The following is a 27,857-nucleotide window of genomic DNA, read 5'->3' on the forward strand; positions in this document are numbered from 1 at the left end:
AGCAGATATGAAAAGCCGGATCTGATTGAGCAGACCGTGAGTGTAGCAGTGTTTGAGCCGACAATGAAAAATTCTCTGCTTTTTGTGAAATCTCCGATCGTCCTTTCTGTTTACTACTGGAGTTGGAGTATTATTTTTTAGCAAACAAGGTCCTAATTAATGTTTTCCTTTTGAAACTCTGAAAGAATCCCAAGAATTCACTCGAGCCTCAAATTCCCATCCCCTCTCATTCTCGTTCTCTCATCGTTGTTGCTATTTGTTTGTGCCTAAATGATGTAACCACACTTTTATTAGAATTATGTTGCAAACTTTTTGGTCTAGAACTCGATGCACCATAACCAGAGGTGTTTAATTTAGACTCCTTGTTGCTTCCCGTGGCACTAGATGAAGACACGTTTTATAACCTGGCTTTCCGTCTCAACTTAGAAGCTGCTTTGTTTGCTATCTATATGTGTGTGTTCTCGGTTAAGGAGTGACGGTTGTTTGTGTTCTTTGGTCTTCTATCTGCAAGTGAGGTGCGGCTGATGCTAGGTCTTTTCGGGTGTCTCTAGGGTCTTGTTTTAGGTTGTAATTAGGTAGATATATGTGGGTGGGGATTAGTTTTGACCATTGGATGAAATGGAATGAATGACTAGGATTAAATTAAAAAGAGTTGATGGGTTAAAGGGTCTTGGGCTTCATATTTGGGTCTTAAAATTGGACTAAAAGAAAAATGTCCAAACCTTAGCTAAATACCTTTTAATATAAGCTAAATATACTACATATTGTAAAAATCTATCTAATTAATTAAACTAAATTATATATAAAATATGAAACTATTTTTTTATATTTTTCAAATGTCAAACTAAAATAATAACAAGATTAGATTAAAATCATCGCAAAATTAAGATAATACTACTACCCAAAACACTAATATCCTTGAAAATAAAGTGCAATTATTTTTGTATTTTCGAATGTTATGTAAGGTAGATAAACTAACAGTAACAAGATAAAATATCAATAACCTAAATAAAAGAAAATATTTTTGTAATTTTCATTTTTGTGACAAAATAAAGTAAAATAGTTAAACTAGGTAAAATAGCACTATTAGACCTAAACTAAATATCTAAAAGCTAAAATGAGTAAAAACTCGGAGATGGTCAAAAATTATATGTCTACACTCATGTAGCTTCATATTCTTAGATCTATGTTACGTCATATTGTTGAGTTCGCTTCAATTATCGTTTTTCCCTGTTGTCACTATTTGGTACTACTTGTTCTTCTTTACTTGTGGGAATGTAATGGGTTTGTTGTTGTAGTTGTTGGTGGTATTCAGTATCCAGACTTTTATCTTCTGCGCCCAACATTCAAAGGTTAATTTATTTAGTCACAAATGTTTCAGATTTTGAACTTGAGCTGTTAGTATCAGTTCTGTCAAGCGGAAGCTGTAATCTTAATGATTGAATTTATTCCCAGCTGCTTTGTGAGGAGTCAAATTGCTAATGAGTGATCTCCTGAAGTAAAGAAGAATAAAGAAAGGAAAAGAGTATGATTTAAGACAATAGGTTTATTTGTTGTCATTAAACAGTATGGGTTCAGTGAAAACTAATAGACCAAATATTCATGAATTTGAGGCATTTTGCAAACCACTGGCAAGATGTTTCCTGTATAAGTTTGCTCGTGTTGTTTTTCTGGAGAGCTTACAATTGACTTCAAGATGTTTTATCTGCAGGCAGAAACAACTGTTATCAATCAATGCACACAGCTTCTTTCTCCATCGGCTGATCCCACATATGTTATGACTTATATTAACCACAGTTTTCCTCAACACCGCCAGTATCTTTGTGCTGGTGCGTGGATACTAATGCATGGACATCCGGAGAATATTAACTGCATAAACCTTGTAAGGCTCGCCCTTGTTTTCCTCAAGTTATTAGAAGCTTTTGTGTAGTGATCATCTCATCGACTTCTTTCTCATATTGAGATATCCCTACTAAAACACATTTTTCTCGCGTGGCGGCGTTCCTGCTAATAATTGGATACAGGGACGTGTCTTGAGGGAGTTTTCTCCTGAAGAGGTGACTGCAAATATTTATACGATGGTAGATGTTTTGCTTCATCATATTCACTTGGAACTACAGCGTGGACATCCCTTGCAGGTTTTGTTGTACTCCTTTCTTATTGATTCTCTAGACCTATCAAGTTTTCACTGAGTATTGACCCTCCTTGCTTTGTTTTTTTCTAATGTCTTCCTCTTTTCATTCCTCAGGATCTTATGCTAAAAGCATGTGGAAACCTTTCAATTTTCATCTGGACCCATGAGCTTTTGCCTCCAGATATCTTGCTACTTGCACTTATTGACCGCGATGATAATCCACATGCTTTGCGCATTGTAGTATGTTCTTTATAATCTTTCTCAATTAGTTTTCTGTCTTTATTAGTCTTAGTCAGTTGTGAAGAGCGGTGTAAGCCTATGATACTTAATTTTCTGTTAATGATTCATTGTTATTTGCTTATAATATTCTTTTGACGGCATCTTCTCCCAATATAATCAGGGGAAATGGTATTTTGACATCATGTTTTTCTCATCTGTTGTAGACTCCGTAGTTTGGTGCTGTTTCCACTTTCATTCTTACGCTATAGTGTTATGAGGACAAAGTGATAATTCTAGCTTGCTTGAAGAAGGCATCATCTTTGTTAAATGGACATTGGGCCCAACTGAACCCCAAAAGCTAGCTCAAGAGGTGGTGATTGTCCAAGTCCATATAAGGACACTACACATCCCATTCATTGTCGATGTGGGACTTAACAACCCCTCTCACGCCCAGGACTGGACATCTAGAGCGTGGACAATTATGGGGGCCCAACATCCGAAAATCGGGATGGGTCCTGCTCTGATACACTTGTTAGAACCGAAAAAAGTTAGGTGTCATGCGGAAGCTAGTAAAGCAAACCTTCAACTCGATAAATCAGACAACAAAAGAGAAATCTACCAAAAGAGGCACAAACATTTAACATGGTTCGGTCAACTGACCTACGTCCACGACGGAGATGAGCAATCTACTATAATACAAAGAAAGTACAAAATATCGAGAGAACAACCTCACGAAGAGGCAAACACAAGTGACGCACTAACACTTGTCCTGTAAAGTTCTCCCCGTAAACAAGACTCTCAAGCCCCCTATGGCTACATTGTGGATGCTACTGAACGAGAAGGACAGATCTTCAATTTATAGAACTCCAAACCTTTTCCTACAAGAAAAGGGACTAGCCAAATATGGAAGAATTATATTTTCCTTCTAGGAAAAAAAACCCAATTATGGTAAATATGTTGTCCTTTCGTTCCTGAGATAGGAAAACCAATTATGGTAAGAAAATCTGGACAAACACCTAACAATTCTCTCCCTTGGCCTGAATTTTCTAACAAAATAAACTTGATCCACCTTCTTCGCATAACCTTCAATAGGGTTGCATATCTAAATCTCCACCACAAAGTTTCTCAAACAAAAATTACGATTATCGTCAAATATGTTGCGGCTAGAACTGAACCCGCCAAGATAAATCTGTCTTGAACCTCGCTCTGATACCAATTTGAAGGATTGAAATACCCCGAAGAATAATTTATGCACAAGCAAAAAATTCAGCAAAAGCTATATAGAAGAAACTTATCAAACTGGGGAGAGAACATTGTAGGAGGGTTTTTCACAACTCAAACTCTTGAATCTCTCTACATTGTAGCTATCTCTCCACAATAGAAAATATGTAGTAGCACCCTATTTATAATACTACAAAACCAAAAACCTATTCTAATGTAAAATTGATAAACAAAACCTAACTAGACATGAATTAAATAAACTACCAAATATCAAATCCTAGACAACTTAAGAATATTAATTAATCTTGGTTTAATTTCCAACAGCCTCCCTTAAACCAAGATCTTCAAACTTGAGTATGCCATAAGTAACATCAAGCCTTGTAGAAGTCAAGTACCTTAGACTCTCCACCAATTTTCTAAAATATGTAGCATCAACAAAATCACGAGTATCATCTTTAGTTAACTTCAATTTCTCTTCAATATTGGTCATATATGATTTGGATATAACCTTGGTAAATTCCTTTAAAATATCATCAACATATTTTTCCTTTACTTTGAAATCATCTACTTCTCTAATTGCCTTGTGGTTGGTCTCGTACACAGATTCAACTCTAATTGGCGATTCTATAGGTTGTAGAGTAATGCCATTAATAGATATTTCGTCTTGCTCCTTGAAACATGTAATCTCGAACAATGGCACGAAATTGATTACATTTTCAATATATATAATCATGTGTTGTTCTGGTTCTAGATCCCAAGCTATTTGCACCTCAATCTTGTGCAAATCATCAGAGACTTTCTCTTGATGAATTATCTTATTTTTTTCGTTAATAGGTTCATCTTTAATACTATCAAATAACTTTTCAGGTGAAACACCAACCTCTTTTGGACGAACGTCCCTTGCAATCAAATCTTCCGTTTTAACAACCAGAGAAATTTTTGGCAGATCAATTTGAATATTATTTGACTTCCCTTCGCATTCAATAGAATTTCTATCACAACAAAAATTACATGTACCTTCTCTTCTTTTCTCCTCTGTTTCTGAATTTTGGCCTTCTTGATTTATTTTCGTCATCTTTGATGTGTCTTCTTTTTCTTTTGGTTGATCATCTTTTTCTTGTGAGGCCTCCTCCAATGTCTGATCTTTCTGTTGATTCAATGATCTCTTATATGTCACCACTTCACCTTCTAAATCATCAAGTCTGAGAGTACTAAGATCTTTGGTAGCCTCAAGAATAACTTTCTTGTTGCTAAACTTTAAACTTAGAGACTGCAATATTTTTCAACAATTTTAACTTGTTCCAATACTTCTCCATTGGTCCTTAGACCATTGACTATTTCTTCAATTTTTGTAAAAAATTCTTTGATAGCCTCTGTTGGTCTCATACGAGCCAACTCTAATTGACTCTTAAACTCTTGAGGTTTCTCCTTCTTTATATCAACAACTTTACGATATGACTTCACCAAGATTGTCCAAACCTCCTTTGATGACTTTGTATGCAAATATTTCTAGATACATGCAATTCGACATTGATGGCGAGATAGTAACGTGCCTTATAATCTAAATGTCTCTTCTTCTCCAATTGCGTAGCTGTATCACCTGTCAACGTTGTGCCTTCTAGGAGTTCCTCAAATCCTTCATCAATGGTGGACTATAATCCAATAGCCTTAAAAAAAATTCTTCATCTCTTGATACCAAATTTCAAAATTATTTTTGCCATCAAACACAAAAACTGGACAATTAGGTAATAGAGTATCCATATTTTTGTTGGATCTCCTATCGGCTCTGACAGAATCTCACACAGGCTCTGATACCATGTTAAATGGACATTGGGCCTAACTCAACCCAAAAAATCTAGCTCAAGAGGTGAGGATTGCCCCAAGTCCATATAAGGAAACCACACATCCCATTCATTGTCGATGTGGGACTCAACAATCTTCTCTTTGGCTATGATGTTTTACTGCCTGTCCAGCCTAATCGAATTGTAATTTGTCATAGGGAATTGCTAAATTCCAATCTTCTTATGTTTGGGCTATTGGAGCGATCTTCAACAATTAAAAACTGGGGAGAAGAACTAAATGAAGGGCGAACAGAAGTTCTAGCTCTGGTTTTCTACGAAATCAAAGTATACTCATTTACTAAAAATGAATAATTTCAGAAGCATTTGATTAGTATGAGATTCCAAGCCTACCAGTCAGGAATCTCATTCCTCTGTATCATCCAAGACAATTCATAAAAGCAGGCCTATCTGGTTTAACGTCTGAAGATGTACAATATTATGATCTCAAGGTGTCCCATAACACTATTTTGGAACATTGGTTCTTATTGCTGTTGACATAAACACCTTTTTAGTTTTCTGCTCCTCTAGCATCTTACATGTCCAACCATAGGCTAACAAGGTAGGTAGTGATTTTGTTAATTATTTCAAGTCTATAACTCTAAGTGGTTCTTTCTCCTAATGATTGGAATGTGTCTTTCCTTTTATAGAAAGTGGATTAAATACCTGTTGCTTTGGTTCATGCTACTATGGTAGAAGCAACTATGAGCTATCCTCTGACATATTGAAACAAGTTAACTTCTATCTTTTCCTTTTCGAGTATGACAGAAAGACGAAGTTTGTGGTAAGAGCACGAAAGTTATGGAGCTGCAGTACCCAGAGAGTGACATTGCACTTCTACAGAGAATTGCTGGGTCAACAATCATATCCCATTCTTGTTCATTTTGCCTTGAATAAGAGAGAAAGTCTCTTTACTTTTGACAATAAGAGAGAAAATTACAAGTGTTAGTGTCACGACCCAAAATCCATCTAGTCGTGAATCGTGATGACACCTAACCCAACCCGATAGGTAAGCCAAATAACATTCAACACAACTCAAATGAGAATAATATGAGCCAATGAGTAAAATAGCTGAACTTCGGTACTAAATCCCAAGGATTTGTAGTATAAATCATGAGCTTTTAAGACAGAGAATTTACAAAGCTGGTACGAAGTAAATACATCATCTGTCCGAAATATACATAAACAAATTTGCAAATCTAAAGCTACAAAGGACAAGTGGCAGCTATGACCAGAACGCAGGTACATCTTCAATGCCAGCTCCCGCCATACACAACATCAACTCCAATATCTGCACGCAAGGTGGAGAAGTGTAGTATGAGTACAACCGACCTATGTACTTAATAAGTAATGGACCTAACCTCAAGTTCAAAGCAGTGACGAGCTCGGAAGATAGTCAGAGTCCAACATCAATAATAACATGAGATATGTTAATGTCAGAAACAGTAAACAACTCAAAACAATATTATGCTCAGCTCGGTCACAATTACGGGAGAATAGACATGTTTTTCAAGTGTGACAATCAAGTCCAAATTTTACCACCGAAATCATTTAAACATGAGTTTATCAAAAAAATTGCATTTTTTCAATTCATAACATCTGCTTTACCATTTAGTATGGGAAAAGTATATCTCTATGCCTACATGTCAATATACATGTCAAATCATCAATTATCATATGCCGGCTAGCATGAGGAACATACATCTCTATGCCTACATGTCAAATATACATGTCCAATCATCAATTGTCATCATAGTGAAACCATCAAGAATAACCACACTTAGCACATTCACGGTGCCTGGCCCAAGGCCCTCACCAACACACATAACACTTAGCACTGTACCCTGGATTAAATGCCCATCACTAAGGCAAGTATATCAAAAACACTATGCCTATGCCCACTGTTGGCATGTCAGACTCCGGAAGGGTGGATCATGCCCAAGCGTTAATCATAATCATTGAGCCCAAATAGTGGGGCCTGGTGCACGCGTCGCCCCAAATCAATAATGCTTAGCCCAATATGAGCCTAGCGTACGCGTCACCTCAATATCAATACCAAATCTGCTCTATTTGGGCCAAACTCAAGTCATTAACCGTTCAAGTCTCAAATAAACACTTCTCACAATACTCAGTTCAACAGTGTTACACATAGGATGCATCAACATTTGAGGAATCAAATAAGAAAGGACTGAGACAGAGATATCATACACGAATGTAGCATCATGACTGAGAACATGTGTACAATTAGGGCAAATAGCTTAGAAACGGCAAGAATAGCCCTATCAAGACTCAAACAGGTAGCACATACCCTAGACATGATTCTAACATGATCAGAACTCAAATGTTCATATAGGTCTAGAAAACACGGATATAACGAGGCATGATAGCAAAACAATCCCATAGTAGCCTAAAAGCCACCTATAATCATGAACACTCCGGTGCACGTGCACACGCCCTTCACCTAGCGTGTATGTCACCCTAATACCTCTCATATAACATAGTTTCCAGGGTTAAATACCCTCAAATCCAAGTTTAGATATGTTACTTACCTCGAACATGCCAAATCCAATATCGAGCAAGCCAAACAACACTTTAGAAACGCCATCCCGCGTGAATCAACCTCCGAACGACTCGAATCTAGCCAGAAGCAACTCAAAACATCAAATAATGCCATAGAAAATAAACCCAAAGCGATAAAGGTCGAATCTTTAATCAAATACTCAAAGTCAACCAAAAATTCAACTCGGGTCCGCACCTCAGAACCCAACAAAACTCACATATTCCGACAACCCATTCAATTACGAGTCCAACCATACTAATTTCACTCAAATCCGACTGCGAATCGAGGTTCAAATCTCAAATATTCACTTTAGAAAAATTTAGTTAAAACCACACAATTTCTCTTTTAAATTCATCAATCAAATGCCAAAATCGAAGATGGAATCACGAAATATAATGAAAACCGATTCAAAGACACTTACCCTAATCCATATAGTGAAAATCCTCTTCAAAATCGCCCAAATCCGAGCTCCCCAACTCAAAATGTGATAAAATGATCAAACCCTCGAAATATATAACATATGCCAGCATTTCCGCATATGCGGTCACTTAGTCGTATCTGCGACCTCCACTTCTACGGTCCCCGTCTCGCATTTGCGAACAGGCTACCTCTTACCATTTCTCGCATCTGTGGACCCATAGCTGCATTTGGGCTCCGCAAGTGCGTTCCGCATCTCGCAGAAGTGCTCCCGCATCTGCGCCAAAACCTCCGCCAAAGCGGAACTCCTTTGGACACCTCCCCTTCGCAGAAGCGACCACTCCATCGCATAAGCAAGCCCGCACCTGCGGCCAAATCTGCGCAGGTGCGAAGAACCAACAACAGAACTGCCCAACATGCTCAAAATAATCCAAAACACTCCCAAGCTCCTCGGGAATCCGTCCGAACATAACACGGACCTACTCGAGGCTTCAAATTACGCATTTCAACATCAAAATCACGAATTGCACCTCAAATCAAACTTAACGAACTTTCAACTTCCAAAACTCGTGCTGAACTATATCAAATCAACTCGGAATGTCCTCGAATTTTGCACACAAGTTCCAAATGACATAACAAACCTATTCCAACTCCCGGAACAACAATCCGAATGCGATATCATCAAAGTCAACTCCCGGTAAAACTTATGAACATTCCAAACCTTCAAATTACCAACTTTCGCCAATTCGTGCCAAAACCTTCTAGAGCCATCCAAATACATATCCAGGCATACGTCCAAGTCCAAAATCACCATCCCGGAGCTAACAGAACCATTTGAACTCCGATCCGAGGTCAAATTCACAAAAGTCAAACTTGACCAACTCTTCCAACTTAAAGCTTTCTAGTTGATAATCATTCTCCCACAAAAATCCCGAATCACCCAAAAACCAAAACGACGATACACACAAGTCATAATACGTCATATGGAGCTACTCATGTCCTCGAACCACCGAACGGAATGCAAATGCTCAAAACGACTGGCCGGGCCGTTACAATTAGAGTGAAGAATACATTTTTGCGAGCCGGCAAACGATGATTTCACTCATATAGGAACAAAATCCAGTGTCTCATAGGATTACCTTTTTTTTGCTTTCTGTGCAAGTGGATCATTCTTGTTGTGAACCTGACCGTGATCATAAGAGCTTTTCATTCACATTCATAAATATGATGACTTTCAAATGTTATAAGTAGTTCTTTTGCAATTTATTGAAATAGTGATATATTTGGTACATCAAAACGTCCCTTTTTTCTTTTGCTCACTTTTTGACACCTTTTGTTCAAATTCCAAACAGATTAACTTACTTGACAGTAAAGAGCTCCAACAAAGAGTAAAACTTTATCTCATAAATCGTGGCCCACCTGAACATTGGCTTTCTTCTGGACCTTTCAAGCGTGTGGAACTGCAGAAAGCTCTTGGAAACTATCTGTCATGGAAGGAAAGGTAACAAATTGAACATTTTTTTTTCCAACAAGTGGGTAACATCTTGGACTATATTATATGCAATCTCAAGGTTCCTTGTAATTGCTGAATGCTTAGATATTAACAGTTGGATCAAGTATATATATGGTTGCAAAGTAAGTACACATATCTCTATGTCGAATGTTTATTCGGATCTTCCCTAAGCATAAGTTTTTATTTGTAAGGCCTCATTTGTTTGCACTTAATGAGGTCTTAATCTTAATCATTCAGATCTCAGACGTTAACTGTACTTCTTTTTAAAGTGTGGATCTTAGTTTTTTTTTTGATAATGGTAACATGTAGTGTGGATCTTAATTATTCAGATATTAATTATTAAGTGTGTTTGTTTTTTTATTTCACAATCACTTAATGGGTTTGAATGATTAAGATATATAACAAAGACTTAATTTCATTAAAATGTTATCATCCACATTCACTACTAACTGCCGCCACCGCCCACCATTATCACCTACCGCCATGCACCACCCACAACCACTATACTCAACCACACCGACCACCACATCCTCAATCATAGCCGCCACCGCCATTATTATCGACTATCACTACCCACTACCCCAGCATTATCAACTATTACCACCCACCAACCCCGCCATTATTAACTAACCACCACCGTCATCTCAACCACAACCACCTACCCATCCACCTAAACTACCACCAGCTACTATCCCCACTGTCATCATCAGCTATAACCGTCATTGTCTACCATTATAAACTATTACGACCCACCACCACCTTCATTCACAACTACCATTAGCAATCACCACTAGCTACCACGCAGAACCACCACCATCAACCAAAACCACACCTCCAATCAGCATCACAAGCATCACCGTTAGCAATCACCACCACCAACTACCATATTATTTTTTAAAACATATTTTGTTATTAAAATATTTTAACTAATATATTATTTGAATTTTATATTTATTAATTTTAGATAAAGATATATTTATACATTTAGATGTTGTAAAAACAAACAGTCTTAATCATTCAGTATTCGGATATTGATCCACATCTTAATTTTCGGATGTGTATTCAAATTCCGGCATTTAATCTTAATATACATCTTAATATTCAGATTCAGACGTCTTAATCTTGAAAAAACAAACGAGGCGTAAGTCAACATTTATTTTATCTGAAAGGGAGTAAGATACATTCATGGTTGTTGGTATGCTTTTCAATGAGTAGAAATCTATTTTTAGAGTACATTCAGTTGACAGATGTGTTAAGCTGTGCTATCATTAGGATAGCACTTCTATATTGCCACGATCCAAAATCTCACCAATGATCTTGATGACATCTAACCTGCTTGCTAGGCAAGCCAACACTCAACAACAACAATAAACTTCAATTATTAAGCCATTAACTGTTTCATGATATAAATAACAATGTGGAACATAAATCTCAAATCAATAACATAAGTGCATAATCAAAAACAGGTATAAACTCGGCTACAATTGTCTAACAAATGCCCAAAACCCCGGTGTCACTACATCACGAGCATCTAATAAGAGTAACTAGTTTCAGCTGAACAATAACATCTGTTCGGAGAAGAAATACATAGAGAGAAATGAATAAGTAGGGAAGGGGAACTCCATATGCTGCGGATCAGATAAAGTAAGGTAGCTTACCACGAAGTCTCCAACAAACACTTCTAGTCAGCTAGATGGTACCACAAATACCTACCCCAGAACAACAACAAACCCAGTATAATCTCAGGGGTCTGGGAAGGTTAGTGTGTACGCAAAGTCGCAGACCTTATCCCTACCTTGAAGGTAGAGAGGCTGTTTCCAAAAGACCCCCGACTTTAGAAAAGATGAAAAAAAAGCAGTAGCAACAAACAGTAACAACAACAACAAGATATTAAGAAACAAGCGTAATGAACATGTAGTAATAGAGATTTACCAATTATAGAATACAAGGCTAACTACCAATCCTGGTGGTACAGGGAAGACACACACACAATGACTGTCACAAGGTGATTGGAGAAACTGGCTAACCACACTTACAATAAATGAGATGTCAGGTCTCGTGATCGTAAAATAGTTGACTTTGCCAACAAGTCTTCGATATCTTCCTGGATCTTTATGAGGCTTCCCTTGTCCCGGAACAAGTTTAGTATTTGGATCCATAGGATTGTCCATAGGTTTGTTGTTTGCAGTTCAACATACCAGTGTCTTCCAAAATATCTAAGGCGTACTTCCTTTGTGAGATGACAATGCCGCTGCCGCTGCCAGATTGTGCCACCTCAATGCCTAGAAAATATTTTAGTTTGCCCAGATCCTTAGTCTGGAATTGACTTGAAAGATGCTGCTTAAGTTGGATAATACCTTCATGATCATCACGTGTGATGACAATATCATCAACATAGACAATTAGAAAGATACATTTGCCTTGAGATGAATGCCTATAGAATACTGAATGATCAACTTCTGTTCAGTCATTCCATATTATTAGACAACAGTTCGGAAACGGCCAAACCATGCCCTAGGAGACTGCTTAAGACCATAAAGAGATCGACGAAGTCGACAGACTAATCAAGACCCCTCCCTGAGCAACAAACCCTGGTGGTTGCTCCATATATACTTCTTCAACAAGTTTTCCATGAAGGAATGCACTCTTAATGTCCAACTGAAAAAGAGTTCAATGATTCATCATTGCCTAAGAGATAAGAAGATGGACAAATGCCATCTTTGCAACTGGTGAAAAAGTATCACCATAATCAATGCCATACACCTGAGTATACTCCTTTGCAACCAATCTTGCTTTAAGGCGATCAACCGCTCCGTTTGGACCTACCTTAACTGTAAGCACGATGTTGTGGGTTTTCCCTTTAGGTAAAGGGACTATCTCCCAAGTACCGTTATTGTGAGAAAGCACGGGAGAAAAATATTATTGATTTTAATTAATGACAATGATACAATGAGCCTTATGTATATATAATACATGTCCTACTCCTAATACATATGGGATTACGGTTATTTACTACTATTTAACTATCAAACTAACATTCCCCCTTAAGCTGGTGCATATAAAATTTTATGTACCAAGCTTGTTACATATATAACTAATACAAGGACCAGTGAGAGACTTGGTGAAAATATCAGCAAGCTGATCATTCGACTTCACAAATTTTGTAGCAATATCTCCCGAGAGTATCTTTTCTCTAACAAAGTGGCAGTCAATCTCGATGTATTTAGTTCTCTCATGGAACACTGGATTTGACGCAATATGAAGAGCAGCTTGATTATCACACACAAGTCCCATCTGACTAATCTCACCAAATTTCAACTCCTTGAGCAACTGTTTGATCCAAATTAGCTCACATGTGGCCCTAGCCATTGCTCGATATTCTGCTTCTGCACTAGACCGAGCAACCACATTCTGTTTCTTGCTCTTCCAAGACACCAAATTTCCTCCTACTAAGACACAATATCCAGACGTAGAACGTCTATCAGAAGGTGATCCTGCCCAATCAGCATCTGAGTATCCAACGATCTGCTCATGACCTCGATCCTCAAATAATAAGCCTTTGCCTGGAGCTGATTTTATATACCGAAGAATGCGGACAACTGCATCCCAATGACTATCACAGGGAGAATACATAAACTGACTCAAAACACTTACAGGAAAGGAAATGTCAGGTCTAGTCACTGTGATGTAATTTAATTTACCAACCAACCACCTATATCTTGCAGGATCGCTAAGAGGCTCCCCCTGTCCTAACAGAAGTTTAGAATTCGGATCCATCGGAGTGTCAACAGGTCTACAACCTGTCATTCCTGTCTCCTCAAGAATATCTAAGGCATACTTTCGTTGTGAGATCACAATACCTGAGCTAGACTGAGCGACCTCAATACCCAGAAAATACTTTAATCTGCCCAGATCCTTAGTCTGAAAGTGCTGAAAGAGATGTTGCTTCAACTTACTAATACCATCCTGATCATTGCTGGTAATAACAATATCGTCAACATAAACGACCAGATAAATACAGAGATTTGAACAGAATGTCGATAAAATACAGAGTGATCAGCTTCACTACAAGTCATGCCAAACTCCTGAATAACTGTGCTGAACTTACCAAACCAGGCTCGAGGAGACTGCTTTAGACCATAGAGGGACCGGCACAACCGACATACAAGGCCACTTGACTCCCCCTAAGCAACAAAACCAGTTCCTTCATATAAACCTCATCCTCAAGGTCACCGTGAAGAAAAACATTCTTAATGTCCAACTGATAGAGAGACAAATAGTGAACAACAACCATGGATAGAAAAAGGCGGACTGATGCAATTTTAGCCACGGGAGAGAAAGTATCACTGTAATCGAGTCCAAATATCTGAGTATACCCTTTGGCAACAAGACGAGCCTTAAGTCGATCAACCTGGCCATTTTGACCAACTTTGACTGCATACACCCAACGACAACCGACAGTCGATTTACCCGAAGGAAGAGGGACAAGCTCCCAAATATCACTCGTATGTAAAGCAGACATCTCGTCAATCATAGCCTGTCGCCATCCGGGATGAGACAGTGCTTCACCTGTAGACTTAGGGATGGAAACAAAGGACAAAGATGACACAAATGCACAATGGGATAATGACAGACGATGGTAACTTAAGCTGACATAATGAGGATTAGGATTAAGTGTGGACCGTATACCTTTTCGTAGTGCAATCGGTTGATTAAGAGGAGACAAGTCCGCAATATTAGCAGGGTCAGGTGTAGGACGTCGATGATAAATCAGGAGTGGTGGAGCTGTAGAAGGTTGAATTGGACTAGGTGGTGGCACTGTAGCTATAGTTGGTGGTACTGGACTAGGTGGTGGCACTGGAGCTATAGGTGGTGGAGCTGCAACTGGAATTGTAGGTGGTGGAGCTATGGAGGAAGATGAATGGGAGATAGGGACTGAATCTCCAAAAGAAGGAACTGGTAGCACCTTAGAATATCTAAGTGATTAACTGGACCTGTGAAGTATGATTGGGTTTCAAAGAACGTAACATCAGCAGACATAAGAAATCGCTGAAGGTCAGGAGAATAACATCGATATCCCTTTTGCGTTCTCGAGTAACCCAGAAATATGCACTTAAGAGCACGAGGAGCTAACTTGTCTTTTCCTGGAGTAAGGTCATGAACAAAGCACGTACTCTTAATGACACGGGGTGGAAGAGAGAACAAAGGTAAGTGGGGAAATAAGACAGAGAATGGAACTTGATTTTGGATAGCTGAAGATGGCATACGATTAATAAGATAACAAGATGTAAGAAGTAAGAACTGCATCCCCCAAAAACGCAGCGGAACATGAGATTGTATGAGTAGGGTACGAGCAGTTTCAATAAGATGCCTATTCTTTCTTTCAGCTACCCCATTTTGTTGGGATGTGTACGGACAAGATGTTTGATGAATAATCCCATAGGAGTTCATAAACTGCTGAAATGGTGATGACAATTACTCTAGGGCATTATCACTACGAAATGTGCGGATAGAAACCCCAAATTGATTTTGAATTTCAGCGTGGAAGGTCTGGAAAATAGAAAATAACTTAGATCGATTTTTCATCAAAAATATCCAAGTGCACCTGGAATAATCATCAATGAAACTGACAAAGTATCGGAATCTAAGGTAGAACTGACCCGACTAGGACCCCAAACATCTGAATGGACTAAAGTAAAAGGTGACTGCTCGGTTATCAAGATGCCGCGGGAAATGGGAGCGGGTATGTTTACCGAGCTGACATGACTCACACTCTAGAGTAGACAAGTGAGATAAGCCAGGTACCATTTTCTGAAGTTTTGACAAACTGGGATGTCCTAAATGTAATAAATTTGGTGGATCAGTAACGGGACAAGTTATTGGAGGAAGACAAGATGCGAGTCCATGTGATTTTGCAAGGATAAGGTAATAAAGTCCATTTGATTCATGTCCGGTACCAATGATCCGCCCTATACTGCGTTCCTGTGTAAAAACAAGGTCATCAAGAAATAAAGCAGCAGATTTAAGTGATTTGGCTAAGCGACTAACGGCTATGAGATTAAAAGGACTACCAGGAACATAAAGAACTGAGTTTAAAGGTAAGGAAGGAAGTGGACTTGCTTGACCTATTGCAGTTGCCATGGCTTGAGACCCATTGGCCATTGTGACTGTTGGAAGAGATTGAGAATATGAAATACTAGTGAAAAGAGATTTGTTACCAGAAATATGATCAGATGCACCTGAATCAATTACCCAAGACTCAGAAGTTGAAGATTGGGAGACACAAGTCATGCTACTATTTGTTGGAACAATGGAGGCTAATCCTGAAGATGTCTGTTTACGTACTTTGTACCGAAGGAACTCAATATAATCCGGTAAAAAAACCATCTGGATTGATTCAATGCATTGGATCCAACGGATTGTGAGTTAAAGGCTTCTGATACGAATGCCATTATAATATTGTGCCGGAAAAAAGCAGAATTTTTTCAAGGAATTACTGTTCTCGCCGGAAAACTTGCTGTTCACGCCGGAAAAATCTCAAAGTGCTCGGAATTTTGTCAGGGATAGCAATGGTCGACTCGGAATTGCTGTGCGAGTGACCTTTCCTGTAGTAAGTTCGTCGGAAAATGGCTGGAAGAGGTCTCATGCCCCGGCGCGTGCACAGATCTCGCCGGAAAATCTTGACTCTGCCCGGCGCGTGAGGGCGCGTGGCAATGAGTTTTCCGGTGGGTTTTTTAGATTTGGTCGCGGGGCTACGGCGGACCTTGTGGTGGTGTTGGTTTGTTTACAACACTGATAAATAATGACTTTGACGCAAACAGGCACTTAGGTCACCGGAAAATTGCACTGTGACTGAGTTCTTTCTTCCCGGATGTGGCTTGAATGACGCACAACGATTATTTTCTCACTGAAGCTCTGATACCATGTGAGAAAGCACGGGAGAAAAATATTATTGATTTTAATTAATGACGATACAATGAGCCCTATATATATATAATACATGCCCTACTTCTAATACATATGAGATTAGGGTTATTTACTACTATTTAACTATCAAACTAACAGTTATCATGCAAGGCAGTCATCTCTTTAATCATAGCCTGACGCCAACCTGGATGGGCCGTTGCTTCTTCCACAGTCTTTGGAACCTTGACAATGGATAAGCTAGTAATAAAGGCATGATATGAAGGTGCTAAACGATGATAACTTAAAAAGGTATAAGTGGGAGTTTGATTGTCAGTAGTTCTAGTACCTTTTCGTAGAGCAATGGGGAGATAAGTGACATCCGATGAGTGCTCAACCGAAGCATGAGATATTGCTGGAGAAGGCAATGAGTCACCCGGCGGGCTTTGTGTACCTGAATTAGGATCAGAAGCATCAAAAGCATCAGCTGGAATAGTAGGTTGAGAATTAGATCGAGGGCGTCTAGAATAGACTTGGAGTGGTGGAGCTGGAGCGGGAGGCGAAAAAGTTTGAACAGGGAGAACTATGGATATGGCCTTCTGATTTAATGCATTAGGAGAAAAGTACGGGGAAGTCTCAAAAATGTAACAACTGCTGAGATTAAGTACCCATTTTTATAGGGATCAAAGCATTTGTATTCATTTTGTAGACAAGAGTACCCTAAAAAGACACATTTGATAGCCTTTTGCTGAAGTTTGTCTTTTCCTGGGGTAAGGTCATGAACAAAACAAGTACAACCAAACACACGTGGAGGAAGTGGGAACATAGGTTGTTCTGGATAAAGCATGGAGTGTGGACTCTTGTACTGCAAAACAAAGGAGGGCATACGATTAATTAAATAACAAGCAGTAATAACTGCATCACCCCAAAAACGTAAAGGAATATGATTGTGAATAAGTAATGTCCAAGCCGTTTCAATGAGATGTTTGTTCTTTTGTTCTGCAACTCCATTTTGTTGTGGAGTATGTGCCAAGAAGACAAGTGTAATATACCTTGTGATGACATAAAGGAAGAAAGAAAAGAACATAAGTATTCTCGGGCATTATCACTGATTAATATCTTTATGGAAGCACCAAATTGATTGCGAATCTTAGTACAAAAGTTTTGAAAAATAGAGAACAATTCAGATTTTTTTTTTCATTAAAAATAACCAAGTGCACCGAGAATAGTCATCAATAAATGTAACAAAATAATGAAATCCTAGTGAAGAGCTGACACGACTTGGACCCCATATGTCCGAGTGAACAACTTCAAACATAGAGGAAGACCTATTATTGACACGCTTTGGGAAAGAAGCACAAGTGTGTTTCCCAAGCTGAAATGACTCACATTCTAACAAAGATGAACTAGATAGACTAGGGACCATCTTCTGCAGCTTTGAAAGAGTTGGATGTCCCAATTGACTATGAAGCAAATTAGAGGAAATAGCGGAAGTGAAGACAACTGGTGGTTTTGGAATGGATAGTTTGTACAGACCGTGTGACTCATGTCCTCTTCCAATCACTTGTCTCGTACTCTGGTCCTGCACAAAAAGAGAATCCTCAGAGAAGATTACAAGACACTTGAGGTTCTTGGTTAATTTACCAATGGAAATAAGATTATACGACATTCAGGTGCAAAAAGAACTGAAGTTAAAGGTAAAGAAGGTAGAGGGTGAGCTGCACCTATTCCTTTGATAGCAGTCTTTGATCCATTAGCTAAGATAATAGTAGAAAAGATTGATGGAGAATTAAGGACATAAAGAAAATTTTTGTTACCAGATATATGATTACTAGCACCAGAGTCAAGAATCCATGGTCCAGGAAAGGAAGACTGTGCGACACAGGCAAAAGAGTTACCAGGTTGCGCTGTGCAAGCTATAGATGAGGTAGATGATTGTTGCTTTGATGCCTGATACTGAAGATAATAATTATAATCTGCTCCAGTCAAAGTGATAGAGTGAGATGATCTATCCTTTGACATCTGGTGTAGGTAGAATACCATCTCCACTATGAGCCACATTGATTGCATGTCGAGGACGATCATTGTTACGTGGAGGCTTACCATGAAGCGACCAACAAACATCTTGTGTATGTCCTCCCTTATCACAATATGTGCAATGTTTAGTGCTTTTCCCTTTTCCTTTTCTGGTTCCATTTTGAAAAGTGTTAGTTTGTATGGCCATTATAGAAGTATCATATGAGTTTACTTCCGGTGTAGATGTGATGCGCAACAATTTGACAGATACTTCCTCCAAGGTAGAAACAGATGCGCTAGCAAGAATTTGGTCTCGAACTGAGGAGAGATCAGATCTTGATCCAATCAAGGTTAGAACCATAAAAAATCTGTCTCTTTGTCTCTCCTGATCATCCAACTTGTCAGTAAAAGGCATAATAGAATCAAATTGATCCTTAAGAATTCTACCTGACTAAGATAACTTGCCATGTCTTGTTGATTCTGTTGCAGGTGGACAATGTCTGAAATTACCTTGTAAATAAGTTGTATGTCATTTGTATACAAGGTTTTGGCCTTGTTCCAAACACTGCAACATGTCTTATATGACTGCAAAAGATTACGTAACTTACTGTCAACAGAGTTCCATAGATGCTCTATTTTAACCCAAGTTGGTCTATTAGATGCTCCAATCTCTGTATAATTCTTGACCAAGTGATCTTCATATCCTTGACCTATAAACCACAGTTGTACAGAAGCTGCCCAAGAGGTATAATTTCCACTACCATCCAACTTAACAGTAGTAATTGTTGGAGATGGTGAAGAGAAAAAAATCGACTTTCCAGTAATTTGATTTTCAACTGCTTTATCATCTCCCATTGTTGTATTTATTGCACATGGACTGCTGAAAGTAGTGGATGAGAGTAACTACAAAAACAAGAGAAATAGGAAGAAATAGAGAAAACTAAAGAGTCGACCTAGGAGGATCTGGTTCTTCTATAGTCTTTTAATTCAAGGAAAAAAATGAGATGGAGAAGGGATTAAATACCCGAGCTTTGATACCATGAGAAAGAAGAAGAGAAGAATGATGGTGAATAGAGTGCTTGATTATTCCCTCGAGCTGTTGGATTTAAATAACCTTTGACAGAAATACAAATAAGGAAAGACTACAATTACAAGCCTCCAAAATCTCCTAATTACTTAATTACAGGGATATATGTAGTTGTGATTACAGGGATTTGTGTATCTTTTCATATTTACATAGTATCAATTTTTGCCATATTTAACAATCTACATAATCTCCCTCGGGACTTTGTTATATGCTTTCTCTAGATTAATGAATACCATATGTAGGTCCCTCTTCCTCTCTCTATACGGCTCCACCAACCTCCTTACAAGGTGAATGACTTCCGTAGCCGAACATCCCGGCATGCATTCGAATTGATTTTCGAATATAGACACGCTCCCCTCACCCTCACTTCCACCACCCTCTCCCAAACTTTCATAGTGTGGCTCAACAGCTTGATACCCTTATAATTGTTGCAATTTTGGATATCACCTTATTCTTGTACACCGGAATCATCGTACTCCACCTCCATTCCTCAAGCATTTTCTTCATCCCAAAAATGGTGTTAAACAACCTAGTGAACAATTCCAAGCCTGCTCTACCCACGCTCTTCCAAAATTCTACCGGAATGTCATTTGGTCCGGTCACTCTGCCCCTGCATATCTTACGCAAAGCCCCCTCGACCTCCCCAATTTTAATACACCTACAAAAGCCAAAGTTACGACGACTCTCGGAGTGCTCCAAATCATCCAACAAAAGACCCCTATCCCCCTCTTCATTTAGGAGTTTATGGAAGTATGCCTGCTATCTACGTCTAATATGCATCTCTTCCATCGATACTCTGCCATCCTCGTCTTTGATGCACTTCACCTGATCCAGGTCACAAGCCTTCCTTTCTCTCACCTTGGCTAGCCTGTACAGCTTCTTGTCTCCACCTTTGTCACTAAGTTCTTCGTACAAACGACCAAATGCTACAGCCTTAGCCGCCATAACCGCTACCTTCGCCTCTTTCTTGGCTCTTTTGTACCGTCCCTATTCGTCCTCTTTTTCTCCTCGTCCTTGCTCTCCACAAGCTTCAAGTACACTGCTTTCTTGGCTTCTACCTTTTCTTGGACCTCTCCATTCCACCACCAGTCCCCCTTGTGTCATCCGGCGTAACCTTTTGAGACCCCTAGCACCTCTCTAGCAGCTTTCCTAATGCAGTTCGTTGTTATGGTCCACATACCATTCCCGTTCCCATTTCTCCTCCATGCCCCATAGCCACCAACTTCTCCCGCAATTCCCCCCCAACTCCCAAGCTTTGTCCTTTGTCAAGGCTCCCCACATGATCTTGGGTGAACCATGCACAACTTTCTTCTTCCTCGTCCTCCTGATCTCCAAGTCCATCACCAAGAGCCTATGTTGGGTTGAGAGATTCTCACTCGGAATAACCTTGATAAAATAAGATATCAACACCTCAATCCTCACATAAATACATGATACATGTCAACAACATTTCTATCAAAGCCACTGCATGAGTATATGATATGCAAATCTGCATGCTCAGGATCCCTTCTCAAACCTCACAACACAAATCCATATGCCTGACACATGCCACGTGTCCAAACAAGCACCAAAAATCCCGTGTGTCTACGCTCACAGGGCCCATGGTAAGTAATATGAGTAATCACCTGACTTCGGAGGGATGGATCCATATCCAAGCGTTTGATCATTTTACAATAATGATCAATAACCAATAATTATTTGCTCTCACTCATGCATATGTGTATGAAATAATATACTCCCTCCGTTTCAATTTAAATGACTTACTTTCCTTATTAGTCCTTTCCAAAATGAATGTCATAATTCTATACTTGAAAACAATTTAACTTAAGCTTTTTATTTTACCCACTTTACTGTTAATGATAAGCTTTTATAGCCACACAAATGTCATGGTCCCATAAAGCTTTAGCCCCTTAAGCTTTTAAGGCCACATATTTCAAAAGCCTTTCTTTTTTTCCCTTAAATTTTGTGCCAAGTCAAACTACATCATTTGAATTAAATCGGAGAGAGTTATAAAGAAGCGTCAGATAACAATAAGAATGCAGATAAAAGCTCATATGGTTAAAAGTTGACTGTGGTTAATCATATATTTCCTCTGTTTCAAAAAAGATTGGGCTATTTCTTTATTAGTCTGTTCCAAAAAGATTGACACCTTTCAGTATTTCCTTGATAGGAAGCATTTTTAGCCACACAAATGCTATGGCAAGTTTCAGACCATAAAGTTTCAAAAGTTTTTCAACAACACAAATGCTATGGCTTATTTAAGGCCACATGTTTTAAAAGTCTTCCCTTGTTTATTAAAGTTTGTGCCAAGTCAAACTAAGACAATCTTTTTGAAAAGGAGGAAGTAATTCAATTTATCACAATGGTTCAATAAGCTGTTTAAGTACGCACAAGTTTCATCATATTATTTAACATGAGTCAATTAAGCCACATAACTACCAAATCATGGAGCAAATACGACAAGTATATGACTATGGATTAACAATAAAGCTCAACATGGCAAACAATCGTTTATGTCCAGTTCAACAAGTCATTACCTTGAACAAACTCCTAAATCATAATTATGAATTATCACGTAGTCAATGGAATCAACGAAATATGGATAATACGCTCACATAGTCCAAACAAGGCATAAGCATAAGTCAATCTCTACCGGATAAAGTCATTACCAAGCTACACATATACGCTCGTCACCTCACATATGCGTGACTCCTAAGTCAAGCAACATGTAGCAAATAGATCACATATGAGGAGAATTCCCTCTTACAACAATAAACAAGAGACTTACCTTATCCTAGCAAGCTTAAATCAACCAACAACTGCCTTTCCCTTCAAAACCCAACACTAAATTACTCGAATCTAGTCAAATATAACTCAATAACGTCAAACAAATCTATAGGAATCAATTCCAAACGATAAAGCTTCAATTTTTAATCAAATCCCCAAAAGTCAGCAAAACCCAACCAGGGCCACATTGTCACAATCCAAGTCAAGGGACAGATCCCGACTATCCATAACCCCACAAGTCCAAATATGTGATTAGATTTCAAAACCGAGTCCAAATCGACTCTCAAATCCCCAAAATTTACCCTCTTAAGTTGTAGACAAAAACCTCAATTTTCTGTTTAAAATTGCGTGATTAAAGTTATAATTCCGCAGAGGCTCAAGATATATAATCAAATCCAAGTTAAAATTACTTACCTACAAAGTAGTGATGAAAATCTCCTCAAATATCGCTTCTTACCGAGTTCCGAAATTCAAAATAATGAAAAAATGAGCTAACCCTCGAAAATATGAAGTCTGCCAAGGGTCTCGCATCTATGGAACAAAGGGTCGCTTCTGCGACATATCGATCACATCTGCGATCCTCACTTACACAACCCCACCGCATCTACGGAGAAGCTATCGCATTTGCGGATTTGCAGATGCGACCATAAATGTGGATCTGCGCTACACCTTGAGCCAGCCTAATCTTGCACCTGCGCACGAACCCCAACTTCTGCGAAGGCGTAGATGCGGCCAATCCATCGCTTCTACGGCCTCGCACCTACGCGAAAACCATCGCAGGTGCGACACACCAATACCAGATCGTTCAAACAACTTACAAATGGTCTGAAACCAATCCGAAACACACTCGAGCCCCGGGTCCCAATCCGACCATACCAACAAGTCCGAATACTTTATCCAAACTTATCCAAATGCTCATGACACCACAACAAACATCGAAACCAAGAATCGGCAATCAAAATCCATCTCTTAGCTTCCAAACTTTCCTACTTCGCCAAACGTCCGAATCATGCCTAAACCTTCCGGATTCCAACCAAACTTGCCGGATTCGAAACTTTGCACCTATCCAAGTTCCGAAACACCAATCGAAGCCCGATAACATCAAAGTCAACTCCCGGTCAAACCAATAAACTCTCCAAACCTTCAAATTGCCAACTTCGGTAAATAGAGCCAAAACCTTCTAGGAATCACTGAATCCAAATCCGAACACTCCCTATTCCAAAGTCACCATACGAACCTATTGAAACCATCAAATTTCGATTCCGAGGTCTTTTACTCAAAAGTCAAACCTTGGTCAACCATTCCAACTTAAAAGTTTCCAAATTGAGAATCACTCTTCCAAATCTCTCCGAACCTATCGAAAATCAAAACCAACTATACACGCAAGTCATAATGCATATACGAAGCTACTTAAGGCCTCGAACGGAATGTTAAAGCTCAATATGACCGGTCGGGTCGATACATATATTTTCTTATCAAGAAGTATTCCTGCTGGTTCAGATAGATTTAATGATTCGCCTGATCGATTAAAACTACGTTGCCTTTCCAGCCCTAGAATTCAACTTCTTCTATTCGATGTATTATACATGCATTGAGATAACCAAGAGAATAACCTACTTTTCTTGTCTGAATTGTTATGTAACTGGTCATAGTGCTTGCTTACTTCTCTATATGCAATAAAAAGGCACTGAAAAATTTATAATAACAGTGTTGACGTCATCGTTGGCAGCTTTCCTTTTGAAAATGGTAACAAATAGTCGTTGGCAGCTTTCTGAGGCTCTAGCTAACTTGGTTGACCAGTACGACTAAACCCATTAGGCATTTAGCTTGAAGAATCAATTCTATTAAACACAATTTGCTGCAAGTTAGGTCTTTTGAGCACTGATCATTGGAATGCTTATTCGTGTATTCGTGCTTATTTTTCGGTGTTTAATATTTTTGGGTGCTGCAGAACTTATAATTGTGTTCTGTCACGACCCAAATTATGGGACTGTAACAGCACTCTATGATCTTGCTCCCATTAAGCTAATCACTTTTTGAATTTAACTCAACTGAAATCTGTAGAGAAATACGTACTTATGTTGCTCGGACTCTCCGAAAATGTAACTGGGTCCGTGTCCGATCCTCTAAAAGTAGTGCATTTTTGGAGGATCTGACACGGGTGTGGCAAGATTTTTGAAAGTCCGGGCAACATAGATTACTTCAAATGCTAAATTCATATCCTAAGTACATGCTACCAAGTATATTGAGAACAACTCTAGAATAGGGCAGCGTGGTGCACAAAATATCCGCGTTCACGGGTTCGGGGAAGGGCCGCAACCCGAGGATGTGATGTAACAGTCTACCCTAATGCAAACATTAGTGGCTGCTTCCACGGCTCGAACCCATGACCTATTGGTCACATGAGGACAACTTTACCGTTGCTCCAAGGCGCTCCCTTCGGAACAACTCTAGAATACTGAACATAAACAGTAGTTTCAAAAATGAGGGTATAAGGTCTAGCACCAAAACTGGAACATACTTATCTTTTAGAAAAATGCTAAATGCAAAAAATGTATATCTTGCTTTATGTGTTCTAAATTTTCTAGTGTTGTCTTCTCATCTTTAAAATTATGAAGGAATACAAATTGTTGTTGGAATAGACATTTCTGACACAGCGATCAGGAAGGAATCTGATTGGGAGGAAAATTGAAGATTATGGGAATGTCAAGCTAGTGACAACGGTCTGATCTCAACCCAATAAGTTAGGTATCTCCAATGTCTGATCCCAACCCGATAAGCTAGGTATCTCTTTAACCTCTATCCAATGGGTGATCGTATCTCAACATAGGTTATTAGTACTCTTGGCATCTGCGTCTCTGCGATATTCATCTTGTGGATGTGTTGAATTTTGGTGGCCCAACATTCACTCATATCTAGTGTTGTTGGTTTTATAACTGTTCTATAGAACTTACCCTTGTAGGCTTCACCATTTCAACCATCCGATTTTGATTTTATGTGTATACATCTTCATCTGTCATCCCATTCTCCTGGAATAACCATCGTAAATATCTGATTTTTTTTTTTTGCATTTGGGCACAGCAAACCTATGTTATTTAACCTCAATTTCACTGTTCTTCATTTATTTATTTTCCATTTGTTGAAATTCACTGGTGATTCAAGTGTCGGTGTTACTTTTATTGATGATCCATGCGTGTGTATGTTGTATGTGTACGCATTGTATCATCTCTTGTTTGTTATGCTCATAGGTAGTAATATATCAATTCTCAGATTTCAGATCTCGAGGATACACCTATTAACCTTTTCTTGCTTGATCATTATGGTTTCAGGTATCCAACATTTTTTGATGATATTGCTGCACGCCTGCTTCCGATCATCCCCCTAATCATATATAGACTCGTTGAAAATGACGCTATGGATGCAGCTGATAGAGCTCTCCAAGTTTATTCGACCTTCCTTCATTACTATCCTCTGAACTTTACGTTTGTTCGTGATATACTGGCTTATTTCTATGGTCATCTTCCTGGAAAGCTAATACTCCGCATATTAAATATCTTGGATATTAAAAAGGTGATGATGGTCGATGCTTTTGTAACTTGCTAATTGTTTTTGCCCTTCTCTTTTAATAATCACTGAATCATTCTTTTTTCCCTTCTTCCTTTCAGATTCCATTTTCTGAGTCATTCCCGCAACATATCAACTCATCAAATGCAGCCATGTGTCCACCATTGGACTACTTTGCTACTCTTTTATTAGGACTGGTGAAACATGTTATTCCTGCTTTAAATAATAGCTCCAAATGTGCAGCAATGGGAGATTTTGCAAATAATTCTATGCGTGCTCCCCATGGCAAGATCCAAGCCACATCACAACCTGGGCCAACTAATTCTTCTGAAGTGCAGAAACCATATTATCAGATGCAAGACCCTGGGACTTTCACCCAGCTGACTCTTGAAACAGCTGTAATAGAGTTACTTTCTCTGCCTGTTTGTCCTTCGCAGATTGTCTCAGCTCTTGTTCAAATTGTTGTTCACATACAACCAACCCTTGTCCAATCCAGCAATGGGCTACATGGAGCTCCTGGTAGTTCTGGACAAGGCTCTATCTTGCCTACTTCTCCTTCAGGGGGAAGTTCTGATTCTTTGGGTGCAACTAGGACGACTCCATCGGTTTCAGGAATGAATACTTCTAATTTTGTTTCACGTAGTGGTTATACTTGCCAACAGCTGTCTTGCTTGTTGATCCAAGCTTGTGGTCTTCTTTTGGCACAACTTCCTCCGGAGTTTCATGTACAGCTATATGTTGAAGCTGCACACATAATCAAAGAAAGTTGGTGGCTTACTGATGCAAAAAGATCAGTGGGTGAACTAGAATCTGCTGTTAGCTATGCTCTACTAGACCCCACCTGGGCTGCACAAGACAATACCTCAACAGCCATTGGTACGCTTTCTTAAACTCTCTGGAATAACTTTACCTGTTTGTTTGCTTACTCCCCCGGTCTCTATTGATTGACCTCTATTGACTGGCAGTGTGATCATAAGAAGCCAAAAATGTTGAATGGAAAAAAGGGGAGAATTGCGATTTTGGTATATGAAGTAATGCATTATTCCGGATTTAGTTCCATATTATTTAACTTCACATATCTTGCCTTTAATTGGACAATACGTGCGCTTTACTACTTGGAGTTAACAGAAACTAATGGAAGATAGTAAAAACTAGAGAATTTTGATTAAAACAGAAAAAAATAAAAAAGAAAACGTAGTAGAACTGGATGACGACTCTACTTCCTCCTCCAACTTCGCGCTTGCTGATCCTCTCCAACCTCTTGTTCATCCTCCTACTGCTTTCACCAGAGACAACATGCTCAAGTATTTCAAAGTTAACCATGTGCGTACTATTAGAGTGTTACAAAATGAAGGTAATCATTGCCTTTGTGTATTTGTATATAATGTTCTGATTTATCAGTAGTTTTATCTATCAAAGTTTGCATGTAATACTGGAACACTTGCGTGAATAAAATTTTGGCGTACACAGAAAATGAAGATACAAACCAATTAGGATGCTATACGGCTAAAAGCTTGTTCCGACACTATATCAGAAAATTTAGGATAACATCATCATCTTCGGTGACGAAACATTCCGAGGACTCGAGTTTAGCAGAG

The 27,857-nt window shown here is 38.9% G+C and overlaps 1 protein-coding gene and 1 long non-coding RNA gene across 3 annotated transcripts in view; both read left to right on the top strand.

The window, feature by feature from the left end:
- Positions 1–27,857, top strand: part of LOC104219060 (mediator of RNA polymerase II transcription subunit 23) — an 85,322-nt gene that overhangs the window by 52,218 nt on the left and 5,247 nt on the right. For both annotated transcript variants that reach the window (XM_070152820.1, XM_070152821.1), the window contains exons 13-18: positions 1,712–1,882; positions 2,025–2,138; positions 2,249–2,374; positions 9,742–9,890; positions 26,025–26,265; positions 26,361–27,135. In XM_070152820.1, coding sequence (XP_070008921.1) covers positions 1,712–1,882; positions 2,025–2,138; positions 2,249–2,374; positions 9,742–9,890; positions 26,025–26,265; positions 26,361–27,135 — 1,576 coding nt within the window. The remainder of the gene's footprint in view (positions 1–1,711; positions 1,883–2,024; positions 2,139–2,248; positions 2,375–9,741; positions 9,891–26,024; positions 26,266–26,360; positions 27,136–27,857) is intronic.
- On the top strand, positions 18,630–19,150 carry LOC138874480 (uncharacterized). The gene is made up of 3 exons (XR_011401448.1): positions 18,630–18,732; positions 18,837–18,934; positions 19,065–19,150. It is a non-coding gene; the product is annotated as an uncharacterized lncRNA (long non-coding RNA).

The sequence above is a fragment of the Nicotiana sylvestris genome, chromosome 8 (genome assembly GCF_000393655.2).
Source record: "Nicotiana sylvestris chromosome 8, ASM39365v2, whole genome shotgun sequence".
NCBI classification, from domain to species: domain Eukaryota; kingdom Viridiplantae; phylum Streptophyta; class Magnoliopsida; order Solanales; family Solanaceae; genus Nicotiana; species Nicotiana sylvestris.